The sequence below is a fragment of the Eptesicus fuscus genome, chromosome 21, assembly GCF_027574615.1.
Source record: "Eptesicus fuscus isolate TK198812 chromosome 21, DD_ASM_mEF_20220401, whole genome shotgun sequence".
Classification (NCBI taxonomy): Eukaryota; Metazoa; Chordata; class Mammalia; order Chiroptera; family Vespertilionidae; genus Eptesicus; species Eptesicus fuscus.
Window position 1 is genome coordinate 26886524 of NC_072493.1, and position 17365 is coordinate 26903888.

A 17365-nucleotide genomic window follows, 5' to 3' on the forward strand; every position below is an offset into this window, starting at 1 on the left:
AGTAAATTCCCCATCTCTCCCCTCCCCCAAAACTATTGGCTTAAGCTGATGTGATATCTTCTTCTCTCACTTGCAACAAGTGAGTCCTAACTCATGCAGAGACTATTCATATTTTAATCCCTCAGACTCAGAAGTGGCAGCATTTCAGGGATGAAGATGTATTTGTTGACCAAGAATCTTGGTTGGATTATGAGTCCGAGTACTCGAGGCAAGGCCATCCCCATGCCGTTGGTTCCCAGAAGGCTGAGATCAATTGGAAAGCTTCATATTTTTCTTTTCCAAGTTACATAATACACATGATTCCAGAAAGTAGGAATGCAGGATGGGGGTGTGAAAGAGGGAATCAGAGGTCGCTGGGCCAGATATATACCAAGTTGTCCAATGCTGGGGTGACTGTGTGGCCGATCCTATGGGACCTTGGACTCATAATCCAACCAAGATTCTTGGTCAACAAATACATCTTCATCCCTGAAATGCTGCCACTTCTGAGTCTGAGGGATTAAAATATGAATAGTCTCTGCATTAGTTAGGACTCACTTGTTGCAAGTGAAAGAAGAAGATGTCACATCAGCAAGGGGACCCAAGAAATTCATCTCAAAACTGTCCACCCAGGAGACGAAAGGGGACACATTTTTTTTAAAAAAAATAATTTCCTGCACCCCCACTGGTCAGCGGTAGCCCATTGCTGGGTTGTGCAAGCATGAGTCCCTAGAAGGCTCTATGGTTCTGCGTGCCCTGGTATCTGAAAAGCCCAGGGGCTGAAGGTGAGATGTACGTGGCCCTGGGTGGGGGGTCTCCCTAATTTCGCTTTTGCACAAAGTAGCTGAGGCCTCTGCAGAATTGCTAGCTGTGCAGTAACAGGGGCAAAAGGTGGGGAGAGAGCCTCTGTGACCATTTCTCATCCAACAGATTGAAGACCACAGTCCACCCTTACCAGGACTTCCCTGAATCGGGATAAAGACTGGAGCGCTGTCATTGCCGCACCTTGTTGGACTTCCATCTCTTGCAAATCCCTTTTCTGGTCTAAGTGTCGCCTTCTGGGAGTCAAGAGGTTTGGCAGGCTTGAGTCTGCTTATCCATTTCCTGCCCCTGCCCACTCCCTCTGACCCCCTCGGTGGGCTGGCACCAATGCTGCCCTTGCTGGGAGGTCTTCCCCCTGCCACTTCTCTTGGGTCAGTCTCAGAGAATTCTTAACATTGTAAAGGAAAATCGAGTTCTGACCTTATCAATTGCACCATCACCTGGGCTCCCTCCCTTATGACTGCCTGTTGGGTTCAGCCAGGCGATTGGAAGGTGGGAGGAGAGAGGTTGGGGCATTTCTTCCCCGGCACACTCCCCGCTTTGGGCTGAGGTTCTGTCAGCGGCTGCTTCTTTCCATGGACACATCTCCTGCCAGGAGATCCTGTTAAAGAGGAATTATTCTGACACCTGGTAAAGATGAAAGATAGACTGTATTTGAGACTCTTGCAACAAGGGAGAGAATCTGAGCTCACCTCTGAATATGGCAGAGACAGCTGGGTCAGAGGGTGGAAAAATCACTAAGAGGAGACATCAAGGGTAGGGAGATCCTTGCTAAACTGACTTAAGAGGATTCTTGCTAAAGGCAGGCCAAGGATATCAAGGGTGGGAGGTTCTTTCTAAACTTAATTAGCATGAGTATTTGCTAAAGCTGGGCTCAGCAGGCCAAAGGCAAGATGGGGCCAAGGTTGAGGCCTCGTGGAGAAGAGGGCTGAGCGGGGCCTGACTGAAGTTCAGTTGTTCAGTTAAGAAAGAGCCTTTGCAATTCCTCCTCCATGGCTCCAGCCCCCCAGGCTCCAGTAACGCTCTCTCCTGTCTCTAGGCCTAGGGTGGTGACCGCTCCATTCTTGCTAGTCCCTGCGTGCCTCAATAGGCCTTGTTGGGTCTTCTGACCTGATTCTCTAAATAGTTCCTTACTTCAATTCTCTTCAGAGTTCCATCTGATGTGATTTCTCTCTGCCCTCAGCACTCTGGCTCCCTACACTGGGAAAAATTGCCTTGCCATCATCTGTTGTTTTCCAAAATGGCTTTTAGTTGCATGCTTTCTACCTCACACTGTCCATACAGAGAACCTGAACTTCTGGTCTAAGGGGAAGATAAACCTGAACCCACAGCATTGCATAGTACAAAGCATCTGAGGATCTATAATCAGGAGTCCTGGGTTTGAGGCCTGGCTCTGTTACTTGCAATGTGTGGGGAAATGGACAAATGGCTCAACCTCAGTCTCTCCATCAATAAAATGGTCACGATAATACAGACCCAGCCCATCAGCCTGCAGCAAGCCCTGTCTAGTGTTGTGAGATCAGGGAAAGGAATATTTATTGAATGAAAGAATAAATGAATGGCTGAACAAAGTGAGCTAATGCAAAAAAAGTCACCTCTAACTTCGAATGTCCAATCAAATTTTAATTTTTAAACAAAACGTTTAAGTTGCTCTCTTGACCAACTTTCACTTAATTGACCCACTAGATTAACATACTTGTTGCATTTCTTCTGGGAAACACATCAGCAGGCTGAACTCTCCGCCAATATACTTCCTCCTCTACCAGTTGGTCTATATGCTTATCTAGAGCCAGTTCTGTTTATTATTGTCATTAATTGGTTTAATTAAGTGATACAGAAATGGTGGGAACATGAGGGTAAAAAGGAATATTGTCTCTATGAAAATTAAGGTGAAACTCAGGAAGACTTGACGTGCGAGACTAAGGAAATTGAATTCTCTGTGGCAACTGGGGAAGACTACGTGGAAGGGACTTGGGAGCCCTCAATGGAGGGAATGATTCTGCGCGTCGGTTTCTCTGAAAGCATCTTTCGGTTCTCCAGTCTCCGGAAAGAAGGGGAAATGGGGCATTGAAGCAGGAGGCCTATAGACGTGGCCTGTGTGAGAAGAAAGACACAGGCCTAATTCAGCCAGCTGTGCCCATAGAACGTACACTCATATATGTTAGGTCAAGCAACTGCCATACAGTATGGATGGCATACAGTATGTGATAACTGACTTCTTAGAGTCACAGTTAGCCGGTTGACAGAAGTCCTGAGTTTATAGGATAAGAAAGCTTCCTGTCTTTCTGGCCTTCTCTGTCTGCTCTCTTTCCCTCTTCTCCCAGGTTCTCTTTTTCTCTGCTATTCCCAGCCCCGCCTCCGTCTCTATTAACTGTCCAAATATGGAACAGATTTTTAAATTTATTTAATTCATTGTATTTATTGAATTAAATGGAGTATTCTCTGTTAATTAACTTAAACAATATGTCTCTACCCACCGCATGCTGCTGTTATGGGTCAGTTAACGCCAACGAGATGCTTACTTTAACAAACACTGCAGACAATTGTGGCTTTTTATTTGCATATTGTCCATATTAAGTTCTTCCTCTCTGTGGACCTATAATAGTTTCCCTTCTCCAGCATGAAATTAACATCTCAGAAAAAAAATCTCACATAAACCTGAATGTGTATTTGAAATATTCTAAGGAAAATGACGGTTCAAAGGAATTCTGTGATAGATTTTTTTTTTTTGGTTTGTTTATAGTAAAACCAAGAACCAAGATTTCTATATACTGTGTTTGCTCAAAGTCAGGCAGATCTACAAACACTTTCCTGTCTGTGAGGGATTTACAACCTGTTAAAGAGAAAATAAGACAGAGGGTTTTTACAGAGCAAGTCGAAAAGATTCACAGACGATGCAAGAGCCTCTGTTCCTGAGACTTCTGTGACATGCCAAAGGTGGAAAGAGTTCAGAACAGCAACAGGCACCAGATCAAGAATGAACGCTCATGATTCCTTTGCTGTGACGGGGAACTCACTGCCTCCCAGAGGAGTCCATTCCATCGGAAAAAAACTTCTCTACATAGACTCCAACTCTGTCGGCCTATCACCGGGTTTGACCCGCTCTCGGGGGGGGTTCACATAAGAGACTATCATGGGCTGCAAGAGAGAGTCCTCATGCCGGTCCTGAAGTCTCTCTCCTGCAGGACAGCAGTGCCCTGTGGCGTGTGCTCCCCTCCTGGGCCTGACACTGCCGGGGTTGCCCGGGGTCCTCCTCTAAGCAAGACCACAGCCACCTCAGACCACCGTTCTCCACGTGTGGTCTGACCAGCTCACGGTGGAGCTTTTCCTTTTTTTATTTCTTGCTGCTCTGGAGCCTGTTAGGTCTGCTTGGCCCTCTTGCCCTCCTCTGCTCTGAATCACGGTGGGATATGGTGGACTGGGGTGTGGCTCCCCCTGCAGGCTGCAACTCCAGGCTCCCTGGTCAGTGGCTTCCTGTCACTGGATTTGGCCAAAGGGAGACACCGGTGGGAGACCGGAGGTGGGAGGGAAGAAAAGATTGGGATATATCTACCCCTCTCTGAGCAAATCTCTCTCAGCCACATGTCCTCTGTGCTGCAGCTTTCCCGGGGTGACCCCAGCCTCAGGACTCTGGTATCCCCTCCTCCTCCCTCTGTCCCTCCAGCCAGTCTTTGTTGTGGTTACCTTCTGGCTGCTTCACCAACCTGCTGGGCTTCTCAGCTTGCCCCTCCCTGATGCAGTCGATACCCAGCATTCAATTCTTCCTGCTTATGCACCTGACTAAGTACATTACACAGTTTTTGTCTCCCAGGGGCGCCAGTGCAGCGTGCTACTTCTAGTAATGTAGTTTCAGATCGCACACAGATCTGAGGGCTGGCGCTGAAATACTGGCTCCTGCTACGTCCTTTTTCATGCATCTTTCCCACCACTGTAGCTGTTCCACGGAAGGGGGAACTGAGGCTCGTGAAAGATATGGGCAGAGTAAACTGCCGTCCAAAATCCGTCACCTTGAGGGCACACTTCCCGGCTCAGGGACTTGGAACCACCTGCCCTTACTCACCGGCAGCTAAAACTGCAGGTGACATTAGCCCTTCCCGGGTCTTCCAGCTGGACGTCTGGAGCCCACGTGGGCTTCTCTCCAAGGGACTCAGTTCCGGAGGCAGACCAGGCAGGAGCGCCGGCTTCCGCTCCCTCAGTCAGTGGCTCAGCACCTTCGTTTTTCAAATGTTCCTGGGAGCCTCTTTTCAGAGATTTGACAATGGGCGAGCTCTGCGCCGATTCTATAAATATCACTTGCTATAAATATCCCCTTGGCGTAAGGCACCTGCTTCGCAGTGACATCCACCTTGCTGAGAACAGCAAGTTTAGGTTCTGTTTCATTCCCATCTCTAATTACCGCTGAGGTGGGATTTCTTTCTCTCTTTCTTTCAAATCTGTAGCCCCAAGGAAAATGTGGAAACTGGGACACTGATCTTCAAGTTTCTGTAAGGTTTTTTGCAGTGAAAGAAATAAAGCCTAAAAAATAAAAATAAAATAAAACCAATGGGAAAATGGTGGTCTCCAAAAGCCAGCACCGATTTTTCTAGTTGTCTCAGAGCACAGGTAGCTGAGCTACCCTGGGTCAAACGTCTCCAAACTCTGCTTCCTGGCGGGGAGGCTCAGAGCCAGGTCAGGCTGCCTGCATTCAGATAGTAACTCTGCCACGTTCCAGCTGTGCAGCCGTGGGAGACAGCTTCACCTCTGGGCTCTCAGTTCCCTCATTAATGCCAAGGGGTTAGTGACAGTGTCTCCTCGGGTTGATGTGAGAATGTCTGAGGTCATAGTTAGCGGTAAAGCACGTAGCATGGTGCCCTGCATGTAGAGCACAATCCACAGGAAGACATTGCTGTTTCTAATACTGGGTAACCTAGTTACTAGATAATGTAGATGGCATGAATTGCTATCACTGATAGTATATAATATGATCATGCTTCCATATATATTATATAACTTGCCCACCTGGCCAGGGAGCTCAGGTGCTCGCACACACTGGTCTCTGTTCATTGTTCATTTCCTGGGTCCATAGCAGATTTAAGCATTTACTAGTGGGCTTCTCCCACTTGCTGACCCCCCTTCCTCTCCCCTGGCTGACATTACAGGGTGGTCCTAGTTTGTGTAGTGCTGATCATTCCCCCTTTCCTGAGACACTGCCTCTTCCCTTTTGGAAAGTCCAACTCAGTCTACTTTGTAGGCTTCTCTCCCTTTAAGTGCTGGTGACCCTTGGGGCTACGTCAGAGACTTTCTTCTTCTACCTAAGTGTTCTTCCTCGGCCATCTCAGACATTCCTGGCCTAATCACCCCCCCATGGACCATGGCTTCCAGAACTGTGTCTCTGTCCTGTGGGTCTGCTGGACCTCTCCACGCTGCTGTCCCATAAGCAACTCAAATGCCACGTTCCCAAATTGCACTAATCTCCTCCACCCACTCAGATGTTTAGGCCCCCAAACTAGGAGACTTCCTTCACTCTTTTTCAAAAATTTCATTAAACATTTATAAGTGTACAATTCAGTGATTTTTCATATTTTTACAAATTTGTGCAATCATCTATAATAATAATAGCATAATATGCTAATTAGACTGGACAGCCGAAAGACCTTCCAGATGTCATTCGGGACATCCTTCCGAACTAAGTCACAGTGGTGGGGGCTGAGGCAGAGGTGGTTAGGGGCAATCAGGCAGGCAGGTGAGTGGTTAGGGGCGATTAGGCAGGCAGGCAGAGTGGTTAGGGATGATCAGACAGGCAGGTGAGCAATTAGGGGAGTTCAGGCAGGCAGGTGAGTGGTTAGGGGCGATCAGGCAAGCAGGTGAGTGGTTAGGGGTGATCAGGCAGGCAAGTGGTTAGGGGTGATCAGGCAGGCAGGCAGAGGCAGTTAGGAGCAATCAGGCAGGCAGGTGGTGGTTGGGATAATCAGGCAGGCAGGCAGGCAGGCAGGCAAGCAGTTAGGGTGATCAGGCAGGCAGGTAGGTGAGTGGTTAGGAGCCAGTGGTCCCGGATTGTGAGAGGGATGTCCGACTGCCGGTTTAGGCCTGATCCCATTGGGCCTAAACCAGCAGTCAGACATCCCCTGAGGGGTCTCAGATTGTGAGAGGGTGCAAGCCTGTCTGAGGGACTCTCCCCTCCACCCCGTGCACCATTGCGTGCACTGGGCCTCTAGTTATCACTATCTTATTCCAGATCATTTTTATCAATCCCCAAAAGAAACTCCATACTCATTACAGTCACCTCAGGTACCTCCCCTTCTCCCCTCCCTGCGGCCCCTGGCAACCTCTTCCTCTGGATTTGCTTATCTGAACTTTTTATATAAATGGAATCCTACACTATGTGTCTTACAATTGGCTTCTTTCACTTATCATGATTCATCAATTTTGTATAATAAATCATTCTTTTTTTTATAGCTGAATAGTATAATATTCCATTGTATGGGTAGATCACATTTTGTTTATCCATCATCAGCTGATGGACATTTAGGTTTTCACTTTTGGTTACTATCCTATATAATAAAAGCGTAGTATGCAAATTGTCCCCTCTACCGGGAGTTTGACCAGGGGGTGGGGCCAGCCAAGGGAAGGGAGGAAGGCCCCGGTTGGCAGCTGGCAGCTGCTAAGGGCCCTACCAGTGCACAAATTCTGTGCACTGGGCCTCTGTCCTATATAATAACAGCCTAATATGCTAAGTGTCCGACTGTTCATTCAACCATTCAACCAGTCACTATGACACACCCTGACCACCAGGGGAAAGACACTCCCACTGGTAGGTTAGCTTGCTGCTGGGGTCCAGCCAATTGGAACTGGGTGAGATGGGCTGGGCACACCTTGGAGCCCTCTTGTGGTTCCTCCCCAGCCCCGATCGTGCACCAGTGGGGTCCCTCAGCCTGGCCTGCACCCTTTCTCAATCTGGAACCCCTCAGGGGATGTTGGAGAGCCGTTTTCAGCCTGATCCCCACAGGCCAGGCCGAGGGACCCCACTGGTGCACAAATTCATGCACTGGGCCCTAATAAATAAATAATACTACTATGAACATTCAAACAGAAGTTTTTAAAAAATTGATTTTAGAGAGAGGAAAGGAGAGAGAGAGAGAGATGGAGGGAGGGAGAAACATTGATCGGTTGCCTCCTAAATGCATCCTGACTGGGGTTCAAACCTGCAACCTAGGTATGTGCCCTGACTAGGAATTGAACCCGCCACCCTTCGGTGTACAGGACAACATTTCAACTAGCTGAGCCACACTGGCCAGGAAATCAAACATAAATTTTAAAAATATATTTTTTAATTGATTTCAGAGAGGAAGGGAGAGGGAGAGAGAGATAGAAACATCAATGATGAGAGAGAATCATTGATCAGCTGCCTCCTGCACACCCCCTACTGGGGATCAAGCCCGCAACCCGGGCATGTGCCCTTGACCAGAATTGAACCTGGAACCCTTCAGTCCACAGGCAGATGCTCTATCCACTGAGCAAAAACAGCTAGGGCAAACATAAATTTTTATTTAGATTCATGTTTTCATTTTTCTTGGGAATATTCATAAAATTGGAATTATTGGGTCATATGATAACTCTAACTTTATTATGAGGAACTGCCAAACTGTTTTTCAAACAAAGACACCATTTTACATTACAACCAGCAGTATATGAAGATGCCAATTTCTCCATGTCTTCACCAACCCTTGTTATTGTCTGTCTTTTTAATTTTAGCTATCTTAGTGGGTATGAAGTGATATCTTATTGTGATTGTGATTTGCATTTCCTCAATGACTAATCTTATTGAGCATCTTTTCACATATTTATTGGCCGTTTGTATATCATCTTTGGAGAAAAGTCTATTCAACTCCTTTGCCTATTTTTATATTGCATTGCTTGTGTTTTTATTGTTGAGTTGTAAGAGTTTTTAAAATATATTCTGGACCTTATCAGATATATGATTTGTACATATGTTTCCTATTCTGTGTGCTTTCTTTTTGTTTTCTTGATGGTGCCCTTTATTTTATTTTTTTTTTTTTTAAATATATTTTATTGATTTTTTACAGAGAGGAAGGGAGAGGGATAGAGAGCTAGAAACATCGATGAGAGAGAAACATCGACCAGCTGCCTCCTGCACACCCCGCCCCCCCCCCCCCCACCCCCGCCACTGGGGATGTGCCCGCAACCAATGTACATGCCCTTGACCGGAATCGAACCTGGGACCTTTCAGTCCGCAGACTGACACTCTATCCATTGAGCCAAACCGGCTTCGGCTTGATGGTGCCCTTTAAATTACAAAATGTTTCATTTTGCTGAAGTCCAATTTATCTAATTTTTTTTCTTCATCACTTCTGCTTTTTGTGTCATATCTACGACATAGCCAAAATTATGGAGATTTATGCCTGCTTTCTTCTAAGAACAGTTCTTACCTTTATGTCTGTGATCCATCCGGAGTTAATTTCTGTATATGGTGTGAGGTAGGGCCTCAACTTCATTCTTCTGCATATGCTATATGATTGTTCCATCACCATTTGTCGAGAGAAGTATTCTTTCCCTGTGAAATTTTCTTGGCACCTTGTCAAAAATCAATTGACCACAATTGTAGGAATTTATTTCTAAATTCTCAATTATATTGCATTCATCTATATGTCTATTCTTATGTATCACCTTCCTGACTCTTCTCTCTCCCTCACTCCACATCCATCCATGCATTGTGTATCTGTCAGGAACGGGTGCTGTGGCTGGAGATAGGTATACAATTGTGAGCAGGATGGACACTCTTCTTGCTCTCATGGGCCTGACATTCTTCTGGAAGTAGACAGGCAGTGGATGAGTAAAGAGACAAACGAAAAAGGTGGCTTCAGGTAATGGTGAGTGCTACAGAAAACTAAAGAAGGTTGTGTGATAAAGAGTGACTGTTGGATTTTATAGAGGGGGCTAGTTTATATTGGGATTCTAGAAAAGACCCCCCTGAGGGGTAACGTTTGAGGTCAGAATTGGAAGTCAAACATTCAGAGTTTGGGGTAGGTTGTGCCAAGCCGAAGGGTAGCATTTGCCTGAAGATGAAACTGATGCACAGAGGAGGGCAACATAGAAACATACAGAAAGATAGAGGCAAAACCCTGGTGAAAACACGCCTGAATTTCACTTAGCTCTGGGCTTTGCAGTCATTGAGCCATTATTTTCCCTGTAATATTGTTTAAGTCTATTTGAATAGAGGGCTCTGTTATTAACCTATAGTATCCACACCGAAGTAACTGCTTGTCTCCCTCACTAGACTGTAAGCCCCAGGAGGGTAGGCAGAGTATATGTTTAGTTCAAATTTGTAAGCAGGCAGCTCTTTAAATATTTTCATATTATTTTATTGACGTTTTTAGAGAGATGAAGCGGGGAGGAGGAGAGGGAGAGAGATAGAGATGTTTCTCAGTAGCCTCCTGTCCTGACCGGGGGTGAAACCTGCCATCTTTTGGTGTGCAAGATGATGCAACAATTGAGCCACACGGGCCAGGGCCAAGCAGGCAGTTTTTATATGCAACTTTTATTGACCAAATTTAAGAATCAAGAGATTTCAGCCCTAGTCAGTTTGGCTCAGTGGACAGAGCGGTCCCGGGTTCGATTCTGGTCAAGGACACGTACCTTGGTGCGGGTTGCCCCCTGGCTCAGGCCCTGGTCGGTTGCATGCAGAAACACTAATTGATGTGTTTCTCTCACATGGATATTTCTCTCCGTCCTTCCCTCTCCCTTCCACTCTCTTTAAAAGATCAATGGAGAATATCCTCAGGTGAGGATTAACAAAAAGAAAAAATAAAAACACCAAAAACAAAATCAAGAGATTTCAAACAGAGATCCAGACTGTTTGCGTTCCTTAGACGATTGGAAGGCTTGGCACGTTCAGGCTAAGATTCCTGCATGGCAACTAGGGCAGAGCTGCGAACCAGCGGCCCTCTTTAGATGTCAGTTCTGAAGAAGAAACTGATGCCCAGAGAGGGGCAGCCCTGAGCGGATCACTAAGCTCAGAAAGATTTTTCTTACAGGCTGCATTCTTGGCTCACTTACAGTACATGTCTGCCCCCTACAGGCAAGTGAGTTTGTGAGCCCTTTGGGCATATAATAGGCCCAGCACCAGAAATGAATGCATGCATGCATGCATGAATGAATGAATGAATGAATGATCGCATACATTTATACCACTCCCCCAATCCTCAATACAGTACACAGCACATAGTGTCAAATATTTCGATTTATTTTCTAAAGAAACAAATTGCATTAGATTGCCTTTTAGATTGTGGGGATCTCAATCTAAACAAATATTAACACGTAGTATTTATTTCTGATGTGCCGTTTATTTTCTGCCTTAACTAGGCAAATTGACTTCAGGGTCCACAAAATCAGGGTTCTCTCTAAAGCCAACCCTTTACTTTTTCAGTCCAGCAGAGGGCGACAGCAACACTGACTAGAACAGCAGTTACAGGTGGAGTACATTCAAGGTCTCTGAACCTAGGAGTCAAATTCAGGATGGGGCCACATTTTTTGCTTGTTGTTTAATATTTTCAATAGATAATGCACTTATATGGTTAAAAAATAAAAGAAAATAGCATGTGGTAAAAATTCCCTCCTAACCTCTCTCTCCCTATACCTGGCTTCCTATCTAAGCTCCTCCACGGTACAACTGTTATTTTCCTCTTGCGTGCTCCTCCAGAGGTTTTTTTTTTTTTATTTTTTAAATATATTTCATTGATTTTTTACAGAGAGGAAGGGAGAGGGATAGAGAGTTAGAAACATCGATGAGAGGGAAACATTGATCAGCTGCCTCCTGCACACTGCACTGGGGATGTGCCCGCAACCAAGGTACATGCCTTTGACCGGAATCGAACCTGGGACCATTCAGTTCGCAGGCCGACGCTCTATCCACTGAGCCAAACCGGTTATGGCTCCTCCAGAGGTTTTTATGCACATGCAAACAAATGTAAACATCTGTGCACACTTTCCTCCACTTTATCCAAAAGTTAGCGACAACAGGAGGTGTTCTCAATATACTGTTCTGTGCCTTGCTTTCCTTTGTTCAAGTTGTATCTTGTAGAACGTTCAATACATAGAGAGGGTTCTCTCTCTCTCTCTCTCTCTCTCTCTCTCTCTCTCCCTCTCTCTCTCTCTCTCTCTCTCCCTCTCTCTCTCTCTCTCTCTCTCCCTCTCTCTCTCTCTCTCTCTCTCTCTCTCTCTCTCTCATAGTTTTCAATGGCATACTTGCATCATTTTCCATTTATCCAGCCCCCTACTGATGGGCATTCTGGTTATTCCTAATCTACTAGAAATAAAGCTCAGTGCATAACATTGAATATATTTTGTGATTTTTGCCAACCTGCTAACTTTCAGTCCTGCTTTAATTTGCATTTCTATTATTAGGGGTTGATATTGAGCATCATCTTGCTTTTACACTTTACACATGAAGTAATATGTTTTTTTTCCCTTGAAGAAGATGTTTATTTTTCTATTCTCACCTGAGGATATGTTTTTGCTTTGAGAGAGGAAGAGAGACAGAGAGAGAGAGAGAGAGAGAGAGAGAGAGAGAGAGAGAGAGAGAGAAAGAAATATCAATTGGTTGCCTCCCATACCCACCCTGACTGGGATTGAACCCACAACCTAGGTATATGCTCTGACTGGGAATCAAACCTGCAACCTTTCGGTGTATGGGATAACAACCAACCAGCTGAGTCACACGGGCTAGGGCAACACTTTTTAAATATTTGAATGTATCCATCTTTTGTTATTACTCCTGAATTTTGATCATGGTGTTACTGGCTGGGACCTTGGTTCCTCAATGCAGAAAAGATTTTAAGGTCAATGAAAATGAAAGTAAAACAAAGTCGGATTTACTGAAAATGCACTGCAAAGGAGGGGCTGCCACTCTAGAGAGACAATGGCTGGGCTGCTTTCACTCACTGGGAAGTCAGAGAAAAGGGGCCTTGGAGACAGGTTCAGGGCGTTAGCTCAGGACGAGCTGCTGCTGCCCATGGCTCCCCTGGTTGCAAGTCTCATGGGGTCCCTTAGAGGTTGGGGGATATGTGCCTGTGGGGGAATGGCATGGCATGCTCCTTGGAGGGAGAGCTCGCGCTGGGTCCTTTGTCCGAGTGTATTTATCTCTCTCTTACAGGTGGAAATCTTAGGGGAGGTCTCAGGGGAGGGCCTCAATAGAATATCCACCAGCTTTCCAGGTGTGCTCTTTCAGGGCCTGGTCTCCACTGATTAGTCGGTGCCAGGGCAGAGGGTCATTAGTCAATGTCGCTGGTCCTGAGGCAGCCACAAAGTCACTTGGTCTGGTTTTGCTGCTTTTCTGGGCCTAGAGCTGAAATACAACTGAGGCTTAGATGTTATCTTTAGGGAGGAAAAGTGAGGGGATCTAAACCTCCTGACCAGAGATATGAAAGGTCAGGGGTCCAAACTGCATAACTGGTGAAATGCTAGGGGAGGATAGGTTACCGGCTGGTTCTGAACCTGCCCACCAGTGGTCTGCTGGCTGCTGGGCCACCCATGGAGAGGCAGTCTGAAGGCAATGTCGGTCCAACTCCTGTTCAGGACCTCAGGGCAGGTCCCACCCCAGCTGCTCAAGTCTAACTTCCTACCTACCATGGTTAGAGTTTTCCCATTCCAGACTTACAATGGAAGCTCTCCTTGTTTCCTTCTGGAACTTTCTGGTTTCAATTATTTGCATTTAAATTTTTGATCCATTTGGAATTTACCACGATCATTGGTGTGGTGTACAGATCCATTTTTGTTTTTCTTTCCAATGGCCAATTGTTCGATTACCTTTATCAAGGAGTAAGGTAAGAACTGCTTTGGGCTACATCCAATGGGAATTTTTATTGTCTTTTTGTTTACAGCGTAGGGCAGTGGTCGGCAAACCTGCGGCTCGCGAGCCACATGTGGCTCTTTGGCCCCTTGAGTGTGGCTCTTCCACAAAATACCACGGCCTGGGCGAGTCTATTTTGAAGAAGTGGCATTAGAAGAAGTTTAAGTTTAAAAAATTTGGCTCTCCAAAGAAATTTCAATCGTTGTACTGTTGATATTTGGCTCTGTTGACTAATGAGTTTGCCGACCACTGGCGTAGGGGTTCAGAACAAGTCACCCCAGGATATGCCTCTGTGGTGTGCAGATTATTTTGAGCTAAAGGCAGTTGTAGCCTCGGGTTCAAGAAAAACTCCTACCCATCTCTTAACTACCTAGAAGAACTTGAATTAAGGTCCTTGACCACAATAAGTCATTATCAGACATGACCTCTCTGACCTATCTATAGGGCAGGACAAACTCTATTCGCCAAGCATCTGCTCTTCTTCTCATCCTGCAATAATCCTTTGAAGCCTCTTACCTCATCCCCAGCTCAGAATGTCTTATATACCCAGGATTCCCTTTCTGTCTCTGAACCTCTCATGTATGCAGGGTTCCCATGCATATGTACTAGTATGTATTAAATTTGGTTATTTTCTCTTGCTAAGCTGTCTGATGCCCATCTGATTTTTAGCTCAGCCAAAAGAACCTTGAGGGTAGAAGAGTGTTTGGTCCTCCCTCACAAACAGCAACGTCTGTTCCTACTTTCCTGGAAATGTGGTCCCATTCACCCATTGATTAATTGATTTATTATTTTTTTGTTTGCCACTGAGAACTTTATTATTCCCTGACCTCTTGGGATTTAGTTTAATTACTTAATAACCAACCGTGATGACCTTTTATTGAATAGCTAATATATTTGTTTACGCATATCATTTCAATTAACCATAAATAAACCTACAATGTTTAGTGCTTGTATTATTCTACTAGAGGCCCGATGCACAAAATTCGTGCAAGGGGCTCGGCCTTCGCAGCCGCGCCTGCCTCGAAGGGCCCTACCGTGGCTTCAATCAGAAGGTCGTCTGGACAGTTGTTCTGCTGTTTGGTCTAATTAACACATTCGCTCTTCGTTATATAGGATTGCAGGAAAGTAATCTCAGAGTTTTTGAGGCTTGCCCAAAGATCCAGTTAGAAAGTGACAGTGCTGGATGCAATCGAGAGACTGGTCTCCAGGGTCTAGCCCCGTTTACCTGCCTTGAGTGTAACTGGTCTTTGTGGAATGACTGAATGAGGAAATGAGGAAGACAGCAGAATGAGTCAGCTCTTGCACTCTGAGAAACCCAAAGGGGGAGATAAGACCTGAATGCAAATAACCAGAACACAAAGTAAACAGTGATCCCACCAACGTTTTGGAAGCAGTCCACTTTCTACCGCCTCCAGTTTAAAATGCTTAATTCCTTCCAATCCCTCCCCACCTAGAAACCTCGAAGCCAAACATTGGGGTGGGGGTGGGGCTGTCTCCTTTGGTTTGAAGCATTAAGTCATCCACTAAGAGGTCCCCTGTGGAGTTGTGGAGCTCGGCAGCTGGGGGCGGGAAAGGGGGAAGGAAAAGGAAAAGGGGGGTGGGGGGAGATAAGGAAGAGGGAGGTGCAAGGTGGGGGAAGGAAGAGGAGGGAAGTCGAAGGGAAGGGAGGGGAGGAGGAGTAGAGGAGGAGGAGGAAGAAAGAGCTGGGGGTGGGGATAATGAGAGGAAAGAAGGAGAGAGAAGGAGGTTGTAAAGAGGAGAGGGAGGGAATAGGTAGGGGGAAGAGGAGGAGAGGAGGGGGAGGGACTAAGAGGAGAGGGAATTAGAAAGAAGGAAAGAGAGGGAGAGAGAAAAGGAGGAGGTCGGAGAGGAGAAAAAAAGCCCCTTCTTCAGCCCCCACTGAGGAGTTGCGCAACCCGCCCGGGCTGACATTGGCTGCCAAGGAGTAAAGATGCCCCGCCCCTGAGACCCAACGGCCAATGAATACGGGGGGGCGTGGCGTCCGCGGCCTGGGCCGCCAATGGTCGTAGGGGACCTGGGCGGGGCGGCCGGGGGGCGGGGCGGCGCGGCCTGAGTCCAGGCGCGCTCTCGGTTGCATTCGCACCCGCTGAGGCGCTGGGGGTTCGGAGCTCGCCACTCCGCGTTGCTATCGCCGCCGCCGCCGTCGCCCGCCGCCGCCGCCGCCTCCCGCCAGCTTCCTGCGCGTCCGAGCTTCGCCCCAATCCCTGAAGCCAGCCCGGGACGCGCGCGGTCTTTCTGGGCAGAGTGTCCCCCCTGCGGCTCCGCAGCGATGGCCACCAAGATCGACAAAGAGGCTTGCCGGGAGGCGTACAACCTGGTGCGCGACGACGGCTCGGCCGTCATCTGGTGAGGAACTTTCCATTGCTCTGCAGGCCCCGCTCCCCGAGCTCGCGATGGGCCTGGTGCGCTGAGCCGTCTTCCAGATGGGACGGATTAAGGGTCATCCCGTGCCGTCTTCCGCAGCCTTAACCCAGGACGGCGTGGAAAGCCAGCGCTGGCTTCTCCCCAGCCAGAGCATCTTTTAGATTGTCCTGCGGGAAGCTCGGCACCATGCGGCCACCAACGCTGACGTGTGTGTGTGTTTTTTCTTCTCCCAATCCAAAGGGTGACTTTTAAATATGACGGCTCCACTATCGTCCCCGGCGAGCAGGGAGCGGAATATCAGGACTTCATCCAACAGTGCACAGGTAGGAGACGCGCCTTTTGGGGGAATTACTGACCTTTTGGGAAATTTATCGATGTCTGGGAAGGAGAGGCAGAGGCCAAATTGGGAGGAGCCTGTGGCCACCTGGGGTGCCTCCGGCGCTGGAGGAACCGGGTTTGAGCGTTTTAGAACCTCCTTAGAGCCTTCTCCCCTCTGGTCATTCAGAGCAACCAGAGGTGACCTCCTGGCTTCCTGGCTCCGCTGTACCCTCTCCAGCCAGCACAGCTCCTTTGCTCCCTGCGGATCACTGGTTTTCCACAGCCAACTCCCAGGGGTCCAAATGCCAGTGTTCCGCCCTCTCATCTTCCCCTTTGATGGGTCAGTGAGCCAAAATAAAGACAATCCTGGAGCTCACTGAACGAGAAACAAACTCTCAACTGCACCGTCCTTTCGCCCACAATCATTGTCAGTGTGCAGGCTACTTACGTGTTTTTTTTATTTTTATTTGAAGAACATAGAGCCAGATATAAAGCCCTATAGGATTCCATTTGCATGAAATTGTAGAAGAGGCAATGCTAATCGGTGGTGTGAAAAGTCAGAGTAGTGGCCACATTTGGGGACAGCTTGAGATAGACACTGACAGGGAGAGGCGCATGGAAGGCTGGGGTGGGGGGTGGGAAGATCCTGTATTTCAGTCTGGGGAGTGGTGGTTACAGTGGGTGCCACATATGTCAGAAATCGTTCAGCAAAGTGCGATTTTTTAAACTTAGTGCACGTCCCCGGTGTGTTAGATCATTAAAAGGAAGGAACACCTGGCGTGTAGAACCATAAACCCTCCATGGAGGCAGAGGCTCAGCATTCCTGGTGACAGGACCCTTTGTAGCTGAGTTTAGAGTGGGCTCTTTCTGGTCCCTGGTCTCTAGCTTGGAAACAGATACATTCAGACAAAGAGCGTGCAGCCTGAAGGTTAGGGCGGGGACTCCAGGTCAGCCTGATGGGTGGGCTTGAATCCCCAAGTGGCCACTTCCTAGCGGTAAGGTTTGTGGCAAATTAAC

The 17365-nt window shown here is 47.3% G+C and overlaps 1 protein-coding gene across 1 annotated transcript in view; it reads left to right on the plus strand.

The window, feature by feature from the left end:
• The first annotated feature begins 15727 nt into the window (after nt 1–15727).
• The window catches only part of COTL1 (coactosin like F-actin binding protein 1), a 43168-nt gene continuing 41530 nt past the window's right edge, over nt 15728–17365 (plus strand). The window contains exons 1-2 of the mRNA XM_008139722.3: nt 15728–16012; nt 16271–16353. Coding sequence (XP_008137944.1) covers nt 15936–16012; nt 16271–16353 — 160 coding nt within the window. The 5' untranslated portion in view covers nt 15728–15935. The remainder of the gene's footprint in view (nt 16013–16270; nt 16354–17365) is intronic.